The 16,479-nt window shown below is 41.6% G+C and overlaps 1 protein-coding gene across 1 annotated transcript in view; it reads left to right on the forward strand.

Moving 5' to 3' along the window:
• Positions 1 to 16,479, forward strand: part of ppip5k2 (diphosphoinositol pentakisphosphate kinase 2) — a 159,086-nt gene that overhangs the window by 41,419 nt on the left and 101,188 nt on the right. The window contains exons 9-12 of the mRNA XM_067982914.1: positions 4,090 to 4,211; positions 7,815 to 7,916; positions 8,148 to 8,234; positions 12,489 to 12,564. Of these exons, the coding sequence (XP_067839015.1) occupies positions 4,090 to 4,211; positions 7,815 to 7,916; positions 8,148 to 8,234; positions 12,489 to 12,564 (387 nt within the window). The remainder of the gene's footprint in view (positions 1 to 4,089; positions 4,212 to 7,814; positions 7,917 to 8,147; positions 8,235 to 12,488; positions 12,565 to 16,479) is intronic.

Raw genomic sequence — 16,479 nt, forward strand, 5'->3', positions numbered from 1 at the left:
TCCTCATGTCCCCTCAAACCCTTCTGCCAATCAGCTTAAATCTATGTCCTCTAGTTCTTGAATTCTCTGCTGGAGGAAACAGGTACTTCCTGTCTACTCTATCTAGGCCCCCTCATAATTTTGTACACCCCAATCAAGTCACCCCTCAGTCTCCTCTGCTCCAAGGAAAACGGCCCCAGCCTATCCAATCTCTCCTCGTAGCTGCAATTTTCATGCCCTGGCAACATTCTTGTAAATCTTCTCTGCACTATCTCTAGAGCAATTACATCCTTCCTGTAATGTGGTGACCAGAACTGTGCACAATACTCCAGCTGTGGCCTTACCAGCGTTTTATACAGTTCCATCATTACATCCCTGCTTTTGTATTCTATACCTCGGCTAATAACGGATAGCATTCCGTATGCCTTCTTCACCACCTTATCTACCTGTACTGCCACCTTCAGGGACCTGTGCACATGCACTCCAAGGTCTCTCACTTCCTCTACCCCTCTCAATATATTCCCGTTTACTGCATATTCCCTTTTACTGTTTGCCCTCCCTACGTGCATTACCTTACACTTCTCCGGGTTGAACTCCATTTGCCACTTTTCTGCCCACTCCACCAACCCATTGATATCTTCTTGAAGTCTACAGCTGTCCTCTTCACTATCAACGACACAGCCAATTTTCGTGTTGTCTGCAAATTTGCCAATCATTCCCCCTACATTCAAGTCCAAATCATTAATATATACCACAAACAGCAAGGGACCCAACACTGCGCCCTGTGGCACACCACTGGAAACGGATTTCCATTCTCAAAGACATCCATCGACTTTTACCCTTTGTTTCCTGTTACTGAGCCAATTTTGGATCCAATTCGCCACATTTCCCTGTATCCCATGGGCTTTTACCTTTCTGACCAGTCTGCCATGTGGGATCTTGTCAAATGCCTTCCTAAAATCCATGTAGACAACATCCACTGCACTACCCTCATCAATCCTCCTTGTCACTTCCTCAAAGAATTCAATCAGATTTGTAAGGCATGACCTTCCCTGAACAAATCCATGCTGACTATCCCTGATTAAACCATGCCTTTCCAAGTCACAGTTTATCCTATCTCTCAGTATTGATTCTAATAGTTAGCCCACCACTGAGGTAAGACTGACCGGCCTATAATTGTTCGGCCTTTCCCTCGTACCCTTTTTAAACAATGGTACTACGTTTGCAGTCTTCCAGTCCTCCGGTACCTCCCCTGTATCTAGTGAGGATTGGAAAATGATCCTCAGAGCATCCGCTATTTCCTCCCTGGCTTCCTTCAATAGCCTAGGAAACAATCCATCCGGCCCTGGTGACTTATCAACTTTCAAGGATTCCAGTCCCTCTAGTACTTCCTCTCTTGTTGTGTTTACCATATCCAATATTTCACACCTCCCCTCTTTAACTACTACGTCCGGATCATCCCTTTCCTTTGTGAATACGGAGACAAAATATTCATTTAAAACCCTACCCACGTCCTCTGCTTCTACACACAAGTTACCCTTATCATCCCTGATAGGTCACACCTTTTCCTTAGCTATCCTCTTGTTCTTAATGTACTGATAAAACATCTTTGGGTTTTCCTTAATCTTACTAGCTAATATTTTTTCATGCCCTCTCTCTTTGCTTTCCTTATTTCCTTTTTTACGTAATCCCTGTTCTTTCTATACTCCTAGGCTTTCTGCAGTATCTAGTTTTCTGTGACAGCCATAAGCTTTCTTTTTCTGCTTTATCTTGCCCATATACTTCTAGACAACCAGGTGGCTCTAAATTTGGCAGTGCCACCCTTTTTCTTTGAAGGGACGTGTCTGCATTGTACCCGTAGAATTTCACTTTTTAGTGCCTCCCACTGACTTGCCACTGATTTCTCCTCAAGTACTTGTGTCCAGTCCACTTCTGCCAAATCACCTTTTAGTTCTGTAAAATTTGCCTTCCCCCAATTTAAAACGTTTACTCCTGATTTAACTCTGTCCTTTTCCATAATAATGCTAAAACTGACTGAATTGTGCTCACTATCCCCAATATGGTCACCCACTGCCACTTCACCCACTTGCCCACCTTCATTTCCCAGGACTAAATCTAGAAATACATCCCCTCTTGTTGGGTTTGTCACGTACTGGCTAAAAAAGTTCTCCTGGACACCGATCAAGAATTTTGTGCCCTCTGTGCCCTTCATACTGTTTGAATCCCAGTTGATGTTAGGGTAGTTGAAGTCCCCTACTATTATTGCCCTCTTATTTTTGCACTCAGAAATTTGCCTACATAATTGTTCTTCTATCTCCCTTTCGCTATTCAGGGGTCTATAGTACACTCCTAGTAGTGTGACTGCCCCTTTTTTATTTCTTAGCTTAAACCATATGGCCTTGATTGATGATCCATTTAGCATATCATCCCTTCTCACAACTGTAATTGATTCTTTAACCAATAATGTTTATCACCCACTCTATGCTGCCTGAAAACTCTATATCCAGGGATATTGAGCTGCCAATTATCCCCCTCTTTAAGCCAGTTTTCTGTTATAGCAATGATATCATGCTGCCATGTGTCTATTTGTGCCCTTAGCTCATCTGCTTTGTTTGTAATACTCCTTGCATTGAAGTATATACCCTTTAACCCCGTCAAATTCCTGTGCTGAACACAATTTAACCTTTGCTTCTTTTGCCTTTTTGAGTCGCTAACTACGTCACTAACTGCTTTTCTACTTCCCGTTTCCTGGTCTGAATTTGTCCTATCAGTACCTGCCCTTTGGTTCCCACCCCCCTGCCATACTAGTTTAAACCCTCCCCAACAGAACTAACAAATGCCCCTGCGAGGATATTGGTCCCATTTCTGCTTGGGTGCAACACGTCCAGCTTGTACAGGTCCCGCCTTTCCCAGAATCAGCCCCAATGCCTCAGGAATTTAAACCCCTCCCTCCTACACCATCTCTCAAGCCACGCATTCATCTGGTCTATTCTCCTATTTCTGCTCTCGCTAGCACGTGGCACTGGGAGTAATCCTGAGATTACTACCTTTTGAGGTCCTACTTTTTAATTTATTTCCTAACTCCCTGTATTCTGCTTGCAGGACCTCATCCCTTTTTTTACTGATGTCGTTGGTACCGATATGGACCACGACCCCTGGCTGTTCACCCTCACCCTTCAGAACAGCCGGTAGCGACGGCGCTTGCGCGTTCCCTGAACGCGCTAGCACCGGCACTTGTGCGTTCCCTGAACGCGCTAGCCTGCTTGACAATGACTGGATCAAATTATGATGTGGAGATGCCGGTAATGGACTGGGGTTGACAATTGTAAACAATTTTACAACGCCAAGTTATAGTCCAGCAATTTTATTTTAAAAAGCTTGTGAATTTTAAAATAAAATTGTTGGACTATAACTTGGTGTTGTAAAATTGTTTACAATGGATCAAATTACACATTCCAGACAAAGGACTGGGTGAGTATTCTCCTCACACTTCCTATCTGTAACAATAGCGAATTATTTTAGTTCCACCACATTGGTGGAAATAGACGCGACCCAAAATCTGAGGAACACTGCCTCGTTAACATATTAAAATCACCGACCCACCTCTCTAGAGTGGGTTACACTGACGCCCTCAAATCCGCTGTGGTTAAAGCAAAAGTAGGCACGTTTTCAGCGGGTTGGGGTCGGGTTTCCCATTTTCACCAATTTAACCCCGGCGCTCTCCCGCCCGTCATGGTGGGGGTTACCATTCCTCCCCGCCCCGTGATCTCAGCAATGCAAGACATAAATGATTTGACTTACTGGTTGCTGGTATTGAATTGTTAAACAGTTATTGAAATTGAACTACAGTATTATGCACCGCCTGAGGAAGGGGAAAGCCCCCAAAAGCTTGTGGGATTAAAAATAAAATCGTTGGACTATAACTTGGTGTTGTAAAATTGTTTACAATTGTTAACCCCAGTCCATCACCGGCATCTCCACAACATTACAGTATTATGCAACATTGTGACACTCTTGTGATTTAAATAATTTGTAAAGCCTTCCCATGCATATATATTTATTATGACTGAATTGATATTAATTTTCCTGTACCTATTTTATTTTTGAAAGCAAACTGTTTGTGGCTTCGACCTACTGCGAGCTAATGGTCAATCCTATGTCTGTGATGTTAACGGCTTTAGCTTTGTGAAGAATTCCATGAAGTATTATGATGATTGTGCAAAGATTTTGGGGTAAGATTTGTGTTCGTTTTTTTTTCTAGTATTGTCATTTCTTTGTGGAACAATGTTGACTATTCAACAACTTTGGTACAAAAGCTTAACACAATTAATTTGGTATTCAGAAAAATCTGGGTACAGTTCTTGTACAGTAATATGCTACTTATATGAAGCACACAGAAAAGTGAAATAATTTTACACATAATATCTCGTGGATTGCAGGGTAATCACAAGCACTGTGGCTCTGTATGCATCTGCTTCTCACACCTATTGGTTTTGGTCCAGTAATGATATGTGGCATCACATATTGGTTCATCAACGTGTGATTGGTGAGCAGAATCCTTAATCCAGCCATGTGAAGAGAGTGACTTTGCTGATTTTATTATATGTCTGTTTACAGCATAAGAATTTTAGTTTTCAGAAAGAAAAAATTATTTATTGGCCCATGTTTCATTTATTACTGTCAAGTCAGATATATTTTATGATCATGTGTTTTCTCATTGTCCAATTAGGCAGCTTGTAAGTATGTGCCTTCTAAGTTGTCTCATTTTCTTTCATATTGTCACCCTTAATAAATGTTTCTTTTCAGATTTAAAAAAAATCCATATGGGTTATTAGTTTTGTTATTTCAATTTAACAACTTTTGAGGGCATTAGATAAAACACTTGAAGGTGAAAAATCTTAAAAGGCACAAGGAAAGTATAGAGAACCGTGGGATTAAAGTCGATTAATTCCGATGATATAGAGTTAACATCAACACAGGCACGATGGGCCAAATGACCAACACCTGTGCAGAAATTTATGTATCATTCTTCTCTACTGATATTGATGTTCTCATCTTAAAATCACACCTATTATCAAGTGACATGAGAACCGGCATAGGCGGAGGCAATTGTAGTGCCGATGTCTCACGACCTTGTCCATGACAGCCACCTCCTGTTCCTTTGATCTATTCCTACTAAAGTGCTATCTGCCCAATTTCCCTCCCTGGCTCCCATACTAGCTGGCATTGTAAATGGTTCTCTCTCCACAGGTGCTGTGCCCCTCCCTTTCAAAACCACTGCCATTTAGCGATTTCTCAAAAAAACACCCTTGCCCTTGCAAACTATCACCCCATCTTCAACTTCCCTTTCCCCTCAAGTCCTTAAACGTGTTGTTGCCTCCCAAATCCGTGTCCATCTCTTTGCAACTTTGTTTGAATCCCTCCAATCAGGTTTCTGCCTCTGCCATGACAATGAAATAGCCCTAATTGAAGACACAGATGATACCCATAGTGCACTATCCCTCCTCATCCTTCTCGACCTGCAGCTTTTGACACAGTTCACCACACCAGCCTCCACCAACACCCCTCCTCGGTTGTCCAGCTCAGTGGGACTGCACTTGCTTGGTTCCACTCTTAAATATCCGATTGTAGCCAGAGCATCTGCAATAATGACATGTCTTCCCGCCCATACACTGTTTCCTCCAAAGTCTCCCTATGATCTATCCTTGGCCCATCCCCATCTCTTCCTCAACTACATGCCCCTTGGCGACATCATCCGCAGACATGGGGTCAGCTTCCACATGCATGCTGATGACACCCAACTCTACCTCTCCACCACCTCTCTCGACCCCTCCACTGCCTCTGTGTAATGAGACTGCTTATCCAACATTCAGTCTTGGATGAGCATCAATTTTATCCAATTAAACATTAGGAAGACTGAAGGTGTCGTTTTTGGCCCCTGCCATAAATTCCGTACCCATGCCACTGATTCTATCTCTCTCCTTGGCCGCTGTCTCAAGCTGAACCAGACTCTTCAGAAGCTTGGCGGCCTATTTGACCCTGAGCTGGCCTTCCAACCCCATATCCTCTCCATCACAAAGACCAATTACTTCCACCTCTAATATTGCCTGCCTCTGCACCTACCTCAGTCCATCTGTTGCTGAAACCCTTATCCATGCCTTTGTCATCTCTAAACAACTACTATGCCAATGCTGTCCCAGCCGGGCTCCCACCCTACACACTCTGTAAACTTCAGATCATCCAAAACTCTGCTTCCTGTATCCTATCCTGCACCAAGTCCTGTTCCGCTATCACCACTTTTCTTAGGTGGAAGTTGGAGCAGCTCTTGTGCTTCTAGTGTAAACATTGAGGTTGAACTTAAGCTTAAACCACTTTTAGTGGTGCTACTTAAGGCATAGTCATATGGATGGCTCACAGCCACAGCGACATCTTTCCAAGATTGTAATGCCTTTGTAGTGTGGAAAAGGTGGATTTTCTATTCCATCATTGGACATAGTTTTTCTCGGCTATGCTTCTTTTGTCCCATGGCACTATTTGAAGAAGAAAAAGTTCTTCCAGTGTCCTGGCATACATTTATTCCTCGACTAACATAGTTAAAAACTGATTATCTGGTCATTTATCTCACTGCTTTTGTGGATCTTGCTGTGCAAAAATTGGGAGTTGCATTTCCCTACAATGACTACACTTCAAAAAGTACTTTATTGGCTGTGAAGAGCTTTGGGACGACCTGAGGTCGTAAAATGCACTGCATAAATGCAAGTTCTTTCTTCCTTCTTTCCTTGTGTATTCCATGCACTGTTTCTTGAATTGAAAGATGTGGACCTCCCAGATTGTGCTAATACTGCTCCATAGTGGCTACAATTTGCATTTGTATAACACTTTTAAAGTAGAAAAATGCCCCAAGATACTTCACAGAAGTGTAATCAAAAAAATGGATGCCAAGCCATTGGGGTGACCAAAAGCTTAGCCAAGGAGATGGGTTTTAAGGAGGAGAGGGAGGTTTAGGGCGGGAATTTGAGTGTGGGGCCTAGGTGGCTGTAGGCTGGCTGCCAGTGGTAGGGGTGTGGGGGGGATAATGCATAATAGGCCGGAGTCAGAAGGCTGGAGTGGCAGGGGAGTTTGGGCTAGATGAGGTTACTGGGATAGAGGGGTGAGGTCACAAAGTGATTTAAACAGGACGATGAGAATTTTAAATTTGAGGTGTTGGATTAGGAGCCAATATAGGTCAATGAGAATAAGGGTGACAGGTGAGCATGCCTTGGTGCAGGATACGATATGCATGTCAGCATTGTCTATAATATGCTACCTCATTAATAGAATGTGTCTTTGAGTACCCTCAGGTGGCTTGCCCACAATACTTTTAGGTTCTCATTTCCTCTCAAGTGTGTGGACTTTATACCTTCTGATGGCATATCCAAAATCAAGAACTATCCATGTAGAGAATGGCAACTGCAAACTGGTATCTTCTATTATATTGCACAGCGGCATCTTTTTAAAATGTATTTAATCTCACCAGTACCTTTTTTCCTATGCGATAGGTTTTAAATAGTTTAATTGCATCTGTACAAATATATTCATTGCAAAAATACCAGGCTTTTTTTTTAAATTGCCATGATGAAGTGAAAATTTCCTTTCCATAACTGCAATGCAAATATCCAAAAGCTTTAGGTAAGCCTCAAATTCAAACCTTCATATGCATCTGCGCATTTTGATTTGCAATTTAAACATTTGTTTTGAGGAAACATGAGCCAGCCAATAATGAAAGGAATTTAAATTAAGATGATTACACTGTTTATTTACTATTTCATGCATGAATACCATTGTTTATTTTACAGAAACATCATCATGCGAGAGTTAGCTCCACAGTTTCAGATCCCGTGGTCTGTACCTACTGAAGCGGAGGACATTCCTATTGTACCCACCACATCTGGCACTATGTGAGACTGCTACAGATTAGTATTATATGTAGCAAGAATAACTAGCAAGTTTGGATTCAAAAGATATTTTTTCCGATTAAGGGAATTATCTTTTGAGATTTGAACATGATGAATGTCTGTGTAAGAATAGTATTTCCTGCATTTGGAAACTAATCCTGCTTGAATAATGTAACTTCAACTTAGGCTGAATTTAAAGAAAGCATTTTATCTGTTTTATGCCTTGCTGAATAGGATGGAGCTTCGTTGTGTAATAGCAGTCATAAGGCATGGGGATCGAACTCCAAAGCAAAAAATGAAAATGGAAGTGAGGCATCAGAGGTAAGGTATAGTTTAATTTTTTTTCCTTAACAGGAAGCAATATAGTGATTTCTAATTTTGTGTGTCATTTTTGAGTTTTATTTTTGATATGCATTTAATCCTGTTTTATTTGAATTGTGTGTTTCTCAAGTTACAGATGTACAGGAAGACATAATTTAGAAAAATTCTGAGAATTACTTAATTGCTACAATCAGTATGGTAACTGAACACATTTTTAATGCACTACAATTGAAGATATGTATATTTGGAGTTCTAACAAAAGGTCATCGACCTGAAACGTTAACCGTACCTTTCTCTCTCCACTGATGCTGCCTGACCTGCTCAGTGTTTCCAGCATTTTCTGTTTTTATTTCAGATTTCCAGCATCTGCAGAATTTTGCTTTTTATATATTTGCACTAATGTCAGTTTCAAACTGTTCCCCTGCAAAAATCACAGCATTACAAAAGACTGAAATTAATGCCAACACAATACAGGGTACAAACCTTCCTCTATCTTGGCCAGAACATTGAGCCATCAGAATGTATATTGATTGATTACTGGTGTAGTTTGTTCATACAAATGGGATGTATAATCATAAAATCTGGTATGTTATACCTTTAATGCAGGTTTATATAAGCAGCATGCTTAGGAGTGCAATTTATGCACTAGTACAATTAGATTTTTTTTTCTGGCTATTGTGAAGATCACAATCATTTAACAGATCAATTTCAAACAAAAGACAGAAATTATTAATACTAAATGAAACACTTCAGTATTCTTAACTGAGCCTCCAAGTGCTTAAGTTAGTAGTGTAAAACAAAGGAGGGTTTATACTTTTTGTGTTGTTGACACTGATTGCAGTCTTTTGCAATGTTATGATTTTTGAAGGAGAGGGGTGATGAGGTGAAAATAGCTACAATAAGTTACCAACATGCTTGTTGTAACAGTGAAGTCATTCTCAGAATTCTTCTAAATAATGTCTTTCTGTATGTCTGCAATCTCATGGTTCAGTAAAACAAGAATGCAATACAAATGATCAAAAGGAAAGCTTGAAAATTAGCTCTGATACTGTATTTAACCGGCTGGGTTGATCATATGATAACCTCCCAGATCTAACTTTAATATCTGGCACAACCCTCCCTCATTGTTACCTGGACCACTTGTTTGCACCACTCCAGCTCCCTCCTACCCCTTCCTTCTACAGCTCCCTGCCCTCCCTCTCCCTTTGGCTTTAGCCGCCCAGGGAGAGGGAATGGTTGAAGGGCTAAAGGCCAAGGAGAGACGGTATAGGGTGATCGTGGGGTGAATGCACAAAATCCAGACCTCAAAATAGTTCATTCTTTAGATCATATCTAGTAGTCAAATGATAATGATGGCGCATGTTTCGTTGCTTAGATGCTCATTCACCAACTGTCCCACAACTTCCACAAAGAACAATGCCCACCTTAAAATCTCCAATTCAATCAAACACTGAATATCTGCAAAGTTGATGGAAACTTATATGATGAGAATACTTAATGGGAGCCTTGTTATGTTTGTGAGGTAGGAGGCTTGGCTTGCTTCACTTGTAATAGCCAATTATCCATGTCAAGCTTCATACAATCTCAGTGACAAAAATAACAACTTAATAATTCACTCATAGTCTACAGTACTTACAGTTGTGATAAAAATCGGCATCTCATCACCAGTCTTAACATCCACCCCGTCCATCACCAGCGTACCTTGAATGTGGTGTGTACTATCTACAGGATGCACTGCAGCAAGTCGTCAAACTTTCGTCAGCAGCACCTCCCAAACCCGTGACCGTCACCACCTAGAAAGACAAGGGCAGGAGTTGCACGGAAACACCATCACCGCAAGTTCCTCTCCAACACCCTCACAACACCCTGACTTGGACATGTATTGACATTCCTTCATCATCGGTGGGTCAAAATTCTGGAATTCCTTCCCTCACAGCATTGTGGGAGCACTTTCACCACACGGACTGCAGCAGTTCAAGAAGAGGGTCCACCACCACCTTCTCAAGGGCAACTAGGGATGGGCAATAAATGCTGGCCTCGCCAGCGACGCCCACATCCCGAGAATGAATTTTTAAAATCTCAACATTAAAGCGTATTGGATTAAGTGTGATTTCTCCCCCCCCCCAAAGTATACTGGTAACAATACACTACATAATTATAGTACTCACACTGCACCTTTTATATGAGGGTCACCTAGAGAACGAATTACATTTCCACTTTAATCATTGAGCTTCAAGCATGTGTCAAATGCAGTCTAAAGTGCCCTGAATACACTCAAACGGTGTGCTTCAACTCCAGTTTCAAAAGAATACCTGCTCTTTCAGCAGTGAATTTTTCTACTTTCTGCACCATCTTGTGGTTGTGAGGGTGTCAACTAAATCTTTTTCCAATTTTTGTTTCAGTTCTTCATTTGGAATTTGTGTAGGCTCACCTGAGCTGAATGTCTAGATCAAAGTCTGGTTTCTTTTCTCAGCTATATTCTAATTATTATGCCAAATCAAGTATACGTAGGAGTACCTTTTACCTAGTTTTTTTTTAATGAATTTTTCAGCATATCACTGTTCATGTTGTGTGAGATATTGCTAATTTTATTGCTCATGATAAATTATCAAGTTAGAAGTTTGAATAATTTATCAGTGCCAGCTATATCCCAGATTGTGTTCTGTTGAATAACTGTTCAACCAGTATTTCTTTACTCAGAGAGTGGTGAGAATGTGGAACTTGCTACCACATGGAGTAGTTGAGGCAAAAAGCATAGATGCACTTAAAGGGAAGCTAGATAAGTACATGAGGGAGAAAGGAATAGAAGGTTATGTTGAAAGGGTGAGATGAAGTAAGATGGGAAGAGGCACATGTGGAGCATAAACACTGGCGTAGATCTGTTGGGCTGAATGGCCTGTTTCTGTGCTGTGAATTCCATGTATTGTATGCAGCTGGAGTTTATGGGTAGATTTTATTGATATTTTATTTTCCTCTTTTTCATCCTCAATTTTCTCTCCTGATGGCATTCATTTTTGTTTGTGTATAATTCATCTGGTACTTCACTTGTGGCCGTTCTTAATGTGTGAGACCAGAGAATGGTAGGCTATTCTACGATCAAGGGCCCATTCCTGTCCTCATCCAACCGTTGTGCGTTTAATTTCCATTTGGATAGTGATCAAGAGCAGGAAGCCTGGTTGATTTTTTTTAATATATATATCCTCTGCTACCCTGGCCAAGATTGGCTGACTCAGCACAGACTGGGGCTCACACTGCAAGTGCCCACAAAGACATTGGAGGACATGATGTGTTTTGTGTTTAAGGTATCTTTAGCATATTTGGTAAGCATCCCACACTCAAAAGTACTATTACACTGCATAATTTGTACTCTAGTGATGTTGGGTTTTCTGTCAGCATGTTACAAGGTAACAAAATATGCTGAATGCTTTATAGTTTTATAATATGTATAGGGCTATGTTAAAATCACGTGGTGCCATAACATCTAAGTGATTCAGTTCCAGGACTCTGCAGTTGAGCATTTCATGTTGTGACAACTGACACCAAGAAAGGAAAGAAAGACGTGCATTTGTATCGTGCCTTTCACGTCCTCAGGACTTTCCAAGTGCTTCACAACCAATGAGGGTTTTTTTGTGGTCACTATAGCTTTTGTAGGAAAATGCAGCAACCAATTTGTACACAGCATGACTCCACAACCTGCAATGAGGCAAATGACCAATTAATCTGTTTTGTGATTTTGGTTGAGGGATGAATGCTGGGGCATCACACCAGGCGACCTCCCTGTTCCTCTTCGAAAAAAAAAAGGTTTTTATGTCCATGTGAACAAACAGGGCACCAGCTAACATCCCATTTGAAAGATTAAACCTTTGATAATGCAGCATTACCTCAGTACTGCACTGAAGTGTCAAACTAAATAATGTGCTTAACTGGAGTTTGAACCCACAATCTTTTGACTTGGAGGTGAATGTATTGCAAACATGTGACCTACCTTTGGTCTGTGGTAATGTTAAAATCAGAATTTCACTATGTAGTTGCCTGGTAACACTTCAGTTATGTGTAATACAGTTTTTCTCCCACATAACAAAATCCTGTTAGTCCTGTCCAATAGACCAGTCAAGACATTGCGTATGTCTGTGTACGTGTAAAATACATAACTTGTCATGTGATAGATGCATTTTTTATTTGAACAAAAATATGTTTTATGCTCTTGCTGAGTGTTATTTCTCTCCTATTCTGTTTTTTTAAAAAAATGTTTAGATTTTTTGATCTCTTTGAAAAGTATGATGGATACAAGGCAGGAAAAATAAAGCTAAAGAAGCCAAAGCAACTACAGGCAAGTCTTGACTTCCTAACTTTCTAATATAATTTTAAGTATACCAATTGTAGTGCATCATCATTAAGCCTTTCACAAATGTTAAAGAACTGCGTAATGCCATTGAGATGAAGAAACAGCCTTCCAGGAATACTTATCTTCAAACTTGCAGCACTTACCATGCTCTGTTCCATATGCAGGCCAGCTTTCACTACTTCAAAACTACCTTGCACTATGTGCTGATAAACCATCCAGCCTCTGCAACTATGCTTCCCAGGTCCAACACTCAGCAGCAACCAAAAATGCTACTTGAACGTTAGTCTCATGCACTTTAGTTATCACATCACGTGTATTTCCTTCCCCAGAGTGATTCCATAATCTGTCAAATCGCTTGCAGCCAGGATTTCTCTTTGGCTCCTTCTTACATCTCCTTTTCCTGATTTAAAAGTTCCAAGGTATATAAACATGTCATTCCAGTTGATATACCAAAATAAAAGTGAGCCTCTTAAGTTCACCTGAGGTTGTTGATGCTGATTTTTATAAATAGCAACAGATCTCCTGTTGCGTTGCTCATCGTGAGTCAGAGGTTTACTAGAAACCAAGGTATTATGCAAAGCACAATTACTAGGGACACTGACTTATCAGCACTGGGGGTGGCTCTGCAACCTAGCAGCTTTGAGGCTGGCTCCCAGGATTTGGCAGCATAGAGTGGGGTGGGGGGGCTCCCAGAGTTCAAGAAAAACTGGTCAGGAGGAACATTGGGGCATATTGAATCATAGAATGGTTGCAGCACAAAAGGAGGCCATTTGGCCCATCGAGCTCGTGCCGGCTTTTTGTAGAAGCAATCCAGTTAGTCCCACTCCCCCACTTTTTCCCCGTAGCCCTACAAATTTTTTCCTGTCATGTATATATCCAATTCCTTTTTAAAAGCCACGATTGAATCGGCTTCCACTACCCTTTCAGGCAGCTCATTCCAGATCATAACTACTTGCTGCATAAAAAAGTTTTTCCTCATGTTCCCTTTGGTTCTTTTGCCAATCATCTTAAATCTGTGTCTTCTGGTTCTTGACCCTTCTGCCATTGGGAACAGTTTCTCTTTGTTTACTTTATCTAAACCCTTCATGATTTGAACACTTCTATCCAATCTCCTCTTAACCTTCTCTGCTCTAAGGAGAACAACCCCAGCTTCTCCAGCCTATCCACGTAACTGAAGACCCTCATCCCTGGAACCATTCTAGCAAATCTTTTCTGCACCGTCTCTTAAGGCCTTCACATCCTTCCTAAAGTGCGGTGCCCAGAATTGGACACAATTCTCCAGCTGAGGCCGAACCAGTGTTTTATAAAGGTTCAACATAACTTTCTTGCTTTTGTACTCGATACCCCTATTTATAAAGCCCAGGATCCCGTATGCTTTTTTAACCACTTTCTCAACCTATCATAGACTCGTAGAAAATTTACGACACAGAAGGAGGCTATTCAGCCCATCGTATCCGTGCTGGCCAAAAATGAGCCACCCAGCCTAATCCCACTTTCCAGCACTTGGTCTGTAGCCATGTAGGTTATGGTACTTCAGGTGCATATCCAGGTACTTTTTAAATGAGTTGAGCATTTCTGCGTCTACCACCCTTTCAGGCAGTGAGTTCCAGACCCCCATCACCCCCTGGGTGAAAACATTTTTCCTCAGCTCCCCTCTAATTCTTCTACCAATCACTTTAAATTTATGCCCCCTGGTTATTGACCTCTCTGCTAAGGGAAATAGGTCCTTCCTATCCACTCTATCTAGGCCCCTCATAATTTTGTACACCTCAATTAAATCTCCCCTCAGCCTCCTCTTTCCACGGAAAACAACCCCAGCCTATCCAGTCTTTCCTCATAGCTAAAATTCTCCAGTCCTGGCAACATCCTCGTAAATCTCCTCTTTACCCTCTCTAGTGCAATCACATCTTTCCTGTAATGTGGTGACCAGAACTGTACGCAGTACTCAAGCCGTGGCCTAACTAGTGTTTTGTACGGTTCCAGCATAATCTCCTTGCTCTTATATTCTATGCCTCGGCTAATAGAGGAAAGTATTCCATATGACTTCTTAACCACCTTATCTACCTGTCCTGCTCCTTCAGGGATCTGTGGACATGCACTCCAAGGTCCCTCTGTTCCTCTACACCTCTCAGTATCCTCCCATTTATTGTGTATTCCCTTGCCTTGTTTGCTCTCCCCAAATGCATTATCTCACATTTCTCTGGATTGAATTCCATTTGCCACTTTTCTGCCCACCTTCAAAGATTTGTGCACATATACCCCCAGGTCTCTGTTTCTGCACCCCTTTAGAATTGTACCATTTAGTTTATATTGCCTCTCCTCATTCTTCCTGCCAAAATGAATCACTTCACACTTCTCTGGTTAAATTTCATCTGCCATGTGTCCGCCCATTCCACCAGCCTTTCTGCGTCCTCTTGAATCACTATGCTTCTCACTGTTTACTACACTTCCAAGTTTTGTGTCTTCTGCAAATTTTGAAATTGTGCCCTGTACACCCAAATCCAAGTCATCAATGTCTATCAAAAAAACACCACTGTACCTTTATCCAGTCCGAAAAACAACTGTTCAGCACTACTCTCTGTTTCGTGTCACTTAGCCAATTTCGTATCCATGTTTCCACTGCCCCTTTTATTCCAGGGGCTTCAATTTTGCTGACAAGCCTATTATGTGGCACTTTAATAAACGCCTTTTTGAAAGTCCATATACACAACATAAACCCTCGCTGTTACCTCATCAAAAAACTCAATCAAGTTAGTTAAACACGATTTGCCTTTAACAAATCCGTGCTGGCTTTCCTTTATTAATCCACACTTTTCCAAGTTAAATTTGTCCTGGATTCTCTCTTCTAAAAGCTTCCCCACCACCGAGGTTAAACTGACTGGCATGTAGTTGCTGGGTTTATCTTTGCACCCTTTTTTGAACAAAGGTGTAACATTTGCAATTTTCCAATCCTCTGGCACCACCCCCATATCTAAGGACAATTGGAAGATTATGGCCAGCACCTCTGCAATTTCCACCCTTATTTCCCTCAGCATCCTAGGATGCATCCTGGGATCTGGGGCCATTGGGGATGGAGTTCTCAAGGTCTGGGAGGCTATGGGATGGTTATGGGATCAGGGAGACCTGGGAATGTGATGTAGGGGATTGTCAGGGTAGATGCTTTTTCCCCTGGCTGGAGCGTCTAGAACTAGGGGGCATAGTTTCAGGATAAGGGATCAACCATTTAGGACCGAGATGAGAAATTTCTTCACTTAGAGGGTTGTGAATCTTTGGAATTCTCTACCCCACAGGGCTGTGGATGCTCAGTCACGGAATATATTCAAGACTGAGATCGATAGATTTTTGGGCTCTTAGGGAATCATTGGATATGGGGATCGGGCGGGAAAGTGGAGTTGAGGTCGAAGGTCAGCCAAGATCTTATTAAATGACAGAGCAGGCTCGAGGGGCCCTATGACTTACTTCTGCTTCTATTTCTTCTGTTCTTAAAAGGTCAGAGGATCGAGGAATGGGGGAAAGTGATCCTGAGGTTCAGCAGGATGTGGGAGGGACTTTGGAGTATTGAGGGTTGCTGGGATCTGTCAGTACTCGGGGGAGCAATGTCTAAACCTCTAGTAGGGGTGGGAGGGGAACTCAGGATAATGAGACCCAAACTACTGTTGGCCCATTTTGAGCCATCAGGCCCCCCTCTCTTTTCACATCGTCGGCTAGTTCCTATTTTTAACGTTCTTGACTTCAAGCATTTAAGCGAAACTTTTCTGCTTCTTAAAATTATGGCTAGAAAATCATGGGCTGGGGTTTGCGCCAGGAATGCAGAAATGGAAAATTTAGCGCACTATTAATGTGTTTGCTGATTTATATGGTCTTTATTAAACATATTTTCAAAAACAAATGTTACCCTAT

The sequence above is a fragment of the Heptranchias perlo genome, chromosome 4 (assembly GCF_035084215.1).
Source record: "Heptranchias perlo isolate sHepPer1 chromosome 4, sHepPer1.hap1, whole genome shotgun sequence".
Classification (NCBI taxonomy): domain Eukaryota; kingdom Metazoa; phylum Chordata; class Chondrichthyes; order Hexanchiformes; family Hexanchidae; genus Heptranchias; species Heptranchias perlo.